Consider the following 10,007-nt stretch of genomic DNA (forward strand, 5'->3'; position numbering starts at 1 on the left):
ACAGGATAGGACGTACGTACCTCATCTCCATCATTTCGTTTCCCCCTACAATTTTTTGTGTACTCGTCGGGACCTGCTTGGAAACTTGAAAAGCACTAATTTCCACTGCAATTTCTCTCTCCAATGGCTAGATAGACACAGAGACCCGGAGGGGGAGGGGGAAGAACAGAGAGAACGAAAATAGGCATTGGGTCTCGCGTCTCCAAGTTCCATGGTGTTCGATAAAGGAACAAATTAGCTCGTATTACACTACTTTTCATAACTTGGCAGCTTGGCATGAAAAAGAGCTCGCGTTGTGAAGCTCAAGAAAAGAGGGGAGCGGAATAAAAAAGGAGGAGTAAGAGGAGGTCTTGAAAAAATAAACCCTTTCATACGATCAACATTGTTTTCCAAGGGGGAGGGGGGAGGGGGGATAAAGTCACCCAGTCAGAACCCCCAACAAGGGAGATTGACAATCTATTTGTCAAAGGAGCTCCGGCAAGTTTTAACAATAATACTGATTACCATGGTAAAGTTGGAGCTACTGGCTACTTGTCTTTTTTAACTTGGTTGTTGGTGAAAGGTTTGCCAATGTCAGACAAGAGTATTAAATAGCTGTCAGGTGGTCTTTCTTATTCTCATTCTCCATGGGTGATCCAAGCCAAAGGACCTTTGGTGTTGGCCCTGATTACCCAAACCCCTTTTTAGTACGTACACAATTCGCGTTCCTCCTCAATACTTGACTCCATGTTCTCTATGGATCCCCTTCCCCTTCCATCACGATATTGGGATCATATGCATATATTTGCTTAGAAGGCACATGCCAGATATGTTATGGGTCGTCATCTTCCTCTTTCGATGGAATGTGGATGTCTCGAATCGATTCAGCCTCGACATAGATTTAATATCACTTGAAATACTTATTATATTAGTTTTCCTCGAATTTACTCCTCTCAAATTTGGATTGGAGGTTTGATATGATCATGAAAAATGAATAAGTGCTCCAAATGGGATAGAGGAGTCCACAAAAACATGACCGGATTTCTTGGATGCACAAAGTGTTGCATGTTTATCAAAAGCATAAATATTGATTACAGCCAATAGGCAGAAACAAACGGTTCAGTGCAATATGGCTCCATCGGGCCTCTTTCTTGCATTATTTTGGATGCATTGAGAGGGTAACGGAGTGCCACACGTGGTCGTGATGTCTTCAAGTTAGCCTCTTGGTTCACAATGATTGTCAATAAAACGCCAGAAATTAGAGATATTTGGCCTAAAACGTCGAGATGAAGCTAGCTCACCAGGAGCGAGTTGTTGGAACGTTCGGATTATTTAGTATCTGAGGTTAGTTGGAAGATGGCTCACGGCTATACGTGGAAGTTTGGTGGCCTCTACGGTTCTACGGTGCTCATAATAATCTGGGTATGAAAAACGGGAGTTTCGAAAGTTTTCCATTGGAAATGAAGTTTGTTTCTTGGCAGAGGCGCTCGCGGTCGAAGAGGTGGTTGGAGGAGCTCTTGAACCTTACAAATTCCATTCAGGGAAAAAAACACGTAAGAATGGGACAGAGGAGGGGGTGAGTAAGGCAGAGAAAAGAAAGAGACTTGAGAGCATCTTGGCCCTTAAAGCTGCTGTTTGAGCTTTTAGAACTTTTGAAGAAGAAACAGACTAAGGAACGACCTGCACGAGGTGCGCGCGTTTCACATACGACTAATAGCAGGGGATGGAAGACTTTTGATGACTTAACCCGATTAGTAAACATGTACTCAGGTAGACTCAGTCTCTTACATTCCATGCTCTCTTGAACTATGCTCAAAGAAACAACTTGAATATTGGTCGAACTTGTTCCTGTCGTCGTTACCCATCTTACTTGCGGATCATTGCCGTTTCCAAGGTGAGTGAGTTATAACTAGGCCACACGTTTCAAGCCCTCTTCCATATTTGTCGACGAGAAATGGGCTTAAGGAGCATGGAAACCCAACGCCTGGTAGATGTTGGAACTAGGCTTATTAAGAGGACTTTTTATGGAGAGCTAATGCTTCTTGGGCTCTGAAACTTGGATGGAGGAGTAAGAGGAGAAAATTTCAAATTTACTTCCAATGCCGAAGGGAGCAGGATGGAGACGAGAATGAGGAGCTCTCGAACCAAATACCCCGAGATCCCTATTAGCCACGACGAGCAATGAAGGAGCTAGAGCTTTACGAGCTGGAGGGAGATCAAAATTCAAGCTAATTATCGCTAGCTTCCTTCTATGTATCCTATCTTTGAGCAAACGAAATCCCTTCTCCGGTCCCGGAGCGAGAAAGAAAGACATCCCTTCGTGCCCAGAATAAAGGCTAGTTGTTTATTTCATGAGATACCGACTGACCTGCTACGACCAAGGTGGCGTTCCGGCTGGCCACTTGGCCGAATGTGTTGGTGGCCTCACACCAATAGATTCCGCCATCGTTTTCTTTCTTCGATTGGACGGCCCGGAGAAAGAACAGGGAACCCGAAGGCAGGAGGACGCGATGGGACTGCAAACAAAAGATGCGAGGGATCAGTTGGAGTGGGCTTCACTCGAAGAGGATGACTAGGTCATGGATTATTTAGACACAGCTATCTGTCAAGAGAAGCAAACCAACGCCTAGTCTTGGCCCCAAGTCTTGCGAAACGTCTTTGGTTTGAAAACAGAAGCTCCTCAGTCTACGTTTCAAATCGAATTTCCAGATTTGGATTCATTCTTAATTGACATCTGATGTTATATGTCACTTAAAGAGCGTAATTTGTGGCCCAATACAAAACACATACGGTGGAAAGAAAAAGGGGGGCTTGTCCTCAAAGTTTAACTTATGGGCTAAAGAAATTCTCTGTATAGTTTCAAATGAGATAACCCTTGGTTAACTGCCTACTGAATGACCTAGCAAACTTCAATGCCATTGGAATTATGTTATAAATCTGCAGCATTTTGACAAAAGTACAAATGTTCGATCGGGTGGCTTACTAAGTCCCCCAAAAGTGTTCGTACATAATCATTATCCATACTAAAATTTTGGCAATTCATAAAGGCATGCATTCACTTGTGTTTGGTATGCCATGGACGGACGGTCGACCATTCAGATGGTTAAACTGAACCATGGATGATTTCCTGGGCGTTGATCACCAACCACTTTATTGCACTGCTTAGCCATCGGAAATTCACCTTCTAGACATGCATAGGTAAGCTCACCTTGTAGTCAGTGGCAGCGGTTATCACGGGCTCGCCGTCTTTGAACCATTTGATCTGCGGCTGTGGCTCGCCTTGGGCTTCACATCTCAGTGTGACAGGCTCATTCCGCACCACGGACGAGTCTTGAGGGTGCTCAATAATAATGGGTGGACCCGCACTGAGACCTAAAATGAGGAGAATAATATTCAATAGTCGGAGAGTCAGATAATGAAACCCCGAAAAGCTCACAGCTTTTCCGCTGGTCATGTCTGAGTAGTCGGCGTGGTTCATGAATTCTATTCCATGTCAGTAGTCTCATCGTCATAATCTGTGGATGGACAGATTCACTGAAGCGAGGAAACTAAATCGTCATGCGCAATCAACATGATTGGATCCTCAGAAAGGCAGCGCCAGCAACTCTCAGCCTCAGCCTTTGGCGGATGGAACTTGGAACTTAACGAAAGCTTCGTGGACCGGGATCATGTGCTTTATGATGAAGAATAATCATATGAGAATGATCTTCACATTGCAGTTGGGCTACTACGAACATATATGTCTTCGAGCTACCATGAGATAGAAGTAGATAGCGGTTTACACGCTGCTCTGCTGTATCGACACAATAATGTTGACAAGAGGTTTATCTCGTTTTCTTTGAAGGGGGAGAGAAAAGCGGATTAATGGCCAACGGTCTGGCCAAACACATTTTCATCAAGATGATATCGCTCTTGGATCGATAGGACAATATCATTGCTATTCCTTCTCGAGAGATTCGACCAACCGTACACCCCTCGTTCCCGGGATTCAGTCTTCGTCTTCAAGACAAGATTGGTGTTTCTAGAGTTGACATTGTCATTAGCCCTCTAATGGACCTTTTCGTTGTCATTCTAATGAATCTTGGCCAGCCAAAAAAGCTGCCAGCCAATCTCCACAAGACACGAAACAAACCCAGCCTCAGACTGAACTCAACGATTGGTCTCAATTGTGTGTGGCCCATCAATTAAATGTATATTAACCTTATACTAAACCAAGCATGAGGTCATATTTAGAATCCAACGTGAATTCTTGTGGACTTCGGTTCCAACCAGAACTCGTCTCATGGACTCGTCTCATGGAATTGAACGGAAGTCCATATATGGTTTTGACTTTGGCTTGGGGCTACGAAATTCTCGCTCTAGTCCATTTTATCGTGGGTGTCTTGGCGTTGGCATGCCTCCCTTGATTTGGCTGATCTTGGCAGAATGCCATCTCCTGATTGGCATCCCAAACCACCAAACCGGTGCACTGAAGAGGAGAATGTTTGAGCGACAAAAAAGGGGAACAATTTCGTAGCGACATTAAATTGATGTTGACATATCATAACTCGGCAAACTTAGGAGGACAGCAAAAAATGTCCTCGTGCTAATCCGGGTTTAACAAGATGCTCCCGCCTAGTTTGCCCTGTTGGGATGGTCTCAGCAATGTATGTAGTCTAATCTGGAGATGCGCAAGACCCCGGGTTAGGTCTAATTATGTTGAGCTTGTTAATGCCTTAGTAGCTTGTTGTACTGTATTGTACCTCTTGTTCCATATCAGTCGAGTCAAGCCATTCGCCGAACAAGAGGTGAAGGAGGTCGAAGTCGTAGGAAACTTTAGGAAAACTTGGTTCGGCGGGTTCCTTACGAAACGACTTGAGCGACTTCCCTGACTTTACTTTAGGTAGGGAGAGCTCTGATGGAAAAGTCAACAACTCCTGAAGGCTTGACTCCTTCCTCTTCTGAACCACTATTGCCACCATACCACCACCGCCACCACCATCACTACTACTACTACCACTACCACCATTACTACACTCGGTATGTGCTGTACTATTCCACCTTGTTAAGCGTTGTTGAGGTTGTTCCATGTGGGACTTGTTCCTCTGGCCCAACTCAACCGCAAAGTTTCCACCAAAGTATTTGTTCTCAATTTGATAGTTCTGCGAGATGTGTTCTGAGTGTAGTGGTAGCTTGGTAGTCTGTCAAATATCTGCGGGCTTCAGCCACTCAAGCGCGCACAATTCTCATGAAAACTTATGCACCCCACCTAAAGTCATCAAAACAGGAACAAGTCTTGTCGGAAATTGCAACAAATGTGGCACCTTTGAATGATGCGCTGATGCCAAATAAAATAATGGAAATGTATTTTCTCAATACATAAATGATAACTCAATGGATAATTTTGATAAAAACGCTGGTTTAAGAACAATTCTTTGTGTCATAGGGCCTCGATATTATATTTTGTCATTGCAGTAAAAATCCATCAAGAGCTTTCTTCGTTCATCTTGTTTTCAGAATACATCCTATCTTGCTTTTTTTGCGTTATGAAATCCACCAATGTGAACAGGGTTTTAGATTAAGCACAGAAATCGACGATTACAATGATCCCATTGTAAAATACATTAAAACAAGACGATGTACATGGGAAAGCGAAATAGATCATTTCTTAAAATATTTGTATTTTTTACTATTACACTTCGGAAAAGTTGGAAATGGTTGTGAAACTACGTCTGAAAAACCATTGTTGTCGAATTGCTCATGATTACCAAATTTGAATGAATCCAATTTTTCGCTTTTGTCGGCAGTAAGGGTGTCACCATTCATGAATCTCCTTTTACAATAGTTCCCATTTTTGGATCATTTTCAAGTTGGACAAGCCCTTGCACTCGACTTCGCTCCAGGATTCCCAAGTTTCATCTCAAACAAAGAAAAGAGATTATCAGGGTCTGTTCCATTTGGTTGTATAATTGAAACCCAAACGTTGAGCCATCAGATGGAATTGCCATTGATGGGTTTGAATATCCTTCAAACTTGATAGCAATCTGGCAACCCTCGTGGCGTTAATGGTCTTTCAAAAAAGTTTGTTGGAAACACGTTACCGGGGATAAGCCTCCAGCGTTGGGGAAAGAGTGTTTGTGTCGCCAAGATGAGTACCAAAGTGTAAAATATTACAGAACCCAAGTGCCCCCAAAATCTCGAGAAAGGAAGAAGAGGAGGTAAAAACAGGCTCGAGACACACATTGTACGATGCAAAGGTCACTTTCTTTTCTGGATATGCTTATCTTCTTCCACTTGTCGATAACTGACAGTGCCACGAGGTCAAGTTGAATGCCTGGCTTTGAGAAAAGAACAATTGCCTCCTAATCACTATGGAAATGAGCTTAGTATGTTAGCTTTTACCTTAGTACCAAAACTGAATGAGGTTCTTTTTTGGGTCCATTTTTGTACAATGCTATACTTTTCCTTTACTTGTATTGCGCGAATAAGTTTGATTCCAAAGATTCAAGATCGAAAAACTAGGATCAATGGTTTAATGGGCAAGAAGACTCTGACGAAGTGAGAATCGTTGTTGTCTGTTGAATAAATCAAAGTATCTACGTAACATCATTTTGATTCTCTACTGTGGAGTTTTAGTGCTTTTCCATTCCTCCCCTCGTTTCTTGTGGATCCCCCTGTCTAAGGAGTCACGCTTAAGCCGACTCAATCACATCCTCGTCTCGTTTCAAACTAGGTAATGTGTTTGCTACATATTTTCCGGCCTTCAATTCCGTCCTCCCCCTTTCCGCTGATCTGAAACCTCGTTTTCTGGGATCATTCAACGACCCGGTCCACCATCCCAGCCAGTTTTAGGGATGAGGGTGAAATGAAAAAGAGGGCGAAATTTCCATCTTTGTCATCTCTGAAGAGCCCAATAACAATGAATAAGAGATTGCCTTCACGACTTGGACTTGTTGAGCAGTTTTAGCCACACAATTCCTCCGCTCTTGTTGGAACTCCAATGATTAGGCCTTGTGTTCAGTCGTCAGCTCGGCACCAATAGCCATTACACATGTCAAGATGCGAAAAGCAAGGTATGTGAACGTTTTTGAAATAGTTACATTATTGCCATTAGCAACCCCTTTTGCCAAGCGAGCCATATCTCGTCTTTCTCCAATCCCTCCCCCCCTCTTCTTCGCTTTCTCTTTTTCAGCTTTTCGTACTTCGTGGGTGCTTCGATATCGGGCGACATTCCTCAAACTCAACAAGTCGGAATCACCGGAATTGGACCCCACCGACGTCAACAACTCGATCAAGAAGATGCCCAATAGAGTCCGGTTGTTTAATATAAAAACCAGCACAGAGGGATCTTGAAACTGTCACGCCATAAGCTTCCTTATTAAGAAAATAGACATTTGATTGAAATCAAACCTTGATGAGTTTGAAAAGAAAATTTGGATCTACTAACAAATTCATGTTGTCCGACTAGATTCAATACAAAAATCGCCACTCTTAAGTAATGATAAAAAGATCATTCGAGTACGTATCATGTACAGAAAACATATTTACGCTCGGCATTGAAACGAAAATCTAATTTGGATGGCTTTCGACCCTATAGAAATTCTAAAAATCAAAAGCATGTGCATTGTGATTCACATCTCACCCGCTAGGACCATTGCAATGATAGTTTAGTTGTTGATGACATGAGGGCACTCAAGAAGGATGCCTCTCGATTCGACAAAATGCTGTCTATTTTCTGCAAACAAAATTCAGAACTGACCCAAGTCCCTTCCCAGGCTACTCGATATAAAATTTTTAGATTATTTCTTTTGCCCTTAAGAAATGATTGAGACAACTAATGTCTAAGGAATTGGCCCCACAAAGCCTGTCTGATATCCTACTCAAGAAAGCTCATTCCGCACAACAAAACGACAATGTAATTTTGCCGTCTGTGTGTGTGAAGCAGGAAAAAAGCTTGCGAGCCCACCCTATCGGATTTGAGTGGGCAAGGATCGCCCGAGGATTCTACAAAAGAGGAACCTATAACACTTAAATTGATGACCATAATCATGGAACCTGAACAGATATTGGCCAATTTTGCCCCATTTAGAAACGTGCTCCAATAAATGGTTTCCAACCAGATTCTTTCGATCTTTAGTTCAAGCTCTGGCTATGTGGAACAACTTTATAGCAAAGGCGTGTGTATGGCCTTTGACATGTCTTTTTGTCGATTCGAGACTTTTACGTTGACAGATTGGCATTGGCGTGAATTTCGACAGGCGAATTAAGGTCAGTTTTTCACTTAGCACGACTACGTACTCGTACTACAAGTCTTAGGAGGAGCAATAGGCATTCGGTGAAAAGAGATTGGCTCTTAAGACGGACATTCCAAGCCAATGTTGTAGCACATGAGCACATGAGTCGAAGTCAGTGGGGCTGTCGACGCAGCCTTGGGCCCGAGAAAGCGACGGACTTTAGGCGCAAGGCCATTTTTGTCGAGTTGTAATAAAATGAAGTCGTTTATCAAAGTCAAGACGATGATTGGGACAGTGTTTCATGATGCAAGAGGGCAATGAACGAACGATGGAGAATGATCATATTGACGGAAAAGTTTGGGAACGTTTGAGCCTCTCGATCATATCCAGATGAGACGGAGAATGCAGAAAGTCGGGAAAGAATTATTTCGCTTTTTCGCACCCGATTAGCTGCCTACGCCTTCATGGCATTCGACAGTACAGGACATAGTGGCTTTTCATCCCGGCAATAAAACTCTCCAAAGTTTGTGGGTCCTTTACGGATGGCAAACACTCATAGCTCGTGAGGATCAACCAGGATGAAAGTATATCAAAACTGGAACGGCCTTTGTAATACCATGTCGTGGGCGATTCCAAGGGACTTGACACCAAGGTACCGAGGTCAAGGACATTGAGTGTAAATGCGATATAGATAAAAGCGAACAAATCTGGCCTAACGCTTTATGTTGGTGGTTCTGAATGCATTTATCTCCCAATCTTTTTGCACAGCAATTCTTGAGGGCATCGACAGATTGCGCGGGGAAAAGAGCGAAAAGGCATTTCGCTTTGTTCCTGGACCCTCCATTTTTCTGGAGGCAATTTCAGTGGCAAACTTTGAACAATCCACTCAGCCAAGGTAGTCCGGTTTTCGCTTCCCTTTTCTAAAACAACATCTCCAACGTAAAAAAGAGGTTGGAGGATTGCAAAAAGCAGCAATCATTCGTATTTATGGAGAATCGTCTCTCAACGAAGATGCAACTTGGGCCAAATTAACTACATGCTAACTTCCTCCGTGCACGGATAATAAAGCTATATCTGGCTGAGCGGTTAGCTTGGAGTAATGAAGGAAGAGTCATTTCGCGAGTAATGGCAATCATGATTTGCAGGTTATGAAGGCCACAAGGAATCATCAGCCTCTCAAATCCAGGAAACGGTTGAGTTTCCAAGATCCACCCACGTTTTTGCCGTGAATTAGGACTGTAAGAGTCCAGGACATGAAATGTTTTGTTTACTGAAGCTCCTGTAGGTAAACTCGACAATAGAGAGTTTTTTATCCTTAGCCTTTCCTCGTTGAATAGAAATTCCATTCCCTGGGCTTTCAATTGGCCTCTTAGCCTTGAATGAGTGGCCATCAAGATTGCTTTGCCTTCTGATTCTTTTCAGTTCAATTTCGTGTTTCCCCGTCATTCTTTCCGCTTTTCTCGGATCTGAGGAGGCAAAGCCAAAGGGAAAGAGAAAGAAATTTCTCGTTCTCCGCTCTCAGCAATTTCTTTTCAATTCCCCCGATTGGGGAAATTCAAATGGGTCTGATTGGAACCGGGGAACACCCGAAAGATAGAGAAAGAACTCCTACGTATACTACACACTACATACACATCGCCAGTTCCTAGAGTCTGGAAAAGCCTCCTTAGAGACCCTTTGCGAATCGCTGAGGGCACTTTTTTGATGTGATATTGATTGGAAGCCATGCTTTCTTAATCGACTCCATCCACGGAAATAGCCTTTGATCTTTGGAGCCCAAAAGAGGAACTTTTAGGATTTCGACTCGCTCTTCCT

General features: G+C 43.2%; 1 protein-coding gene across 1 annotated transcript in view; it reads right to left on the reverse strand.

The window, feature by feature from the left end:
• LOC131890731 (protein sax-3-like) overlaps positions 1 to 3,704 on the reverse strand; it is a 26,810-nt gene extending 23,106 nt beyond the window's left edge. The window contains exons 1-3 of the mRNA XM_059240141.1: positions 3,416 to 3,704; positions 3,188 to 3,351; positions 2,348 to 2,495 (exon numbers count right to left, since the gene is read on the reverse strand). Coding sequence (XP_059096124.1) covers positions 2,348 to 2,495; positions 3,188 to 3,351; positions 3,416 to 3,491 — 388 coding nt within the window. The 5' untranslated portion in view covers positions 3,492 to 3,704. The remainder of the gene's footprint in view (positions 1 to 2,347; positions 2,496 to 3,187; positions 3,352 to 3,415) is intronic.
• Positions 3,705 to 10,007: the final 6,303 nt, after the last annotated feature.

The sequence above is a fragment of the Tigriopus californicus genome, chromosome 11 (assembly GCF_007210705.1).
Source record: "Tigriopus californicus strain San Diego chromosome 11, Tcal_SD_v2.1, whole genome shotgun sequence".
Classification (NCBI taxonomy): domain Eukaryota; kingdom Metazoa; phylum Arthropoda; class Copepoda; order Harpacticoida; family Harpacticidae; genus Tigriopus; species Tigriopus californicus.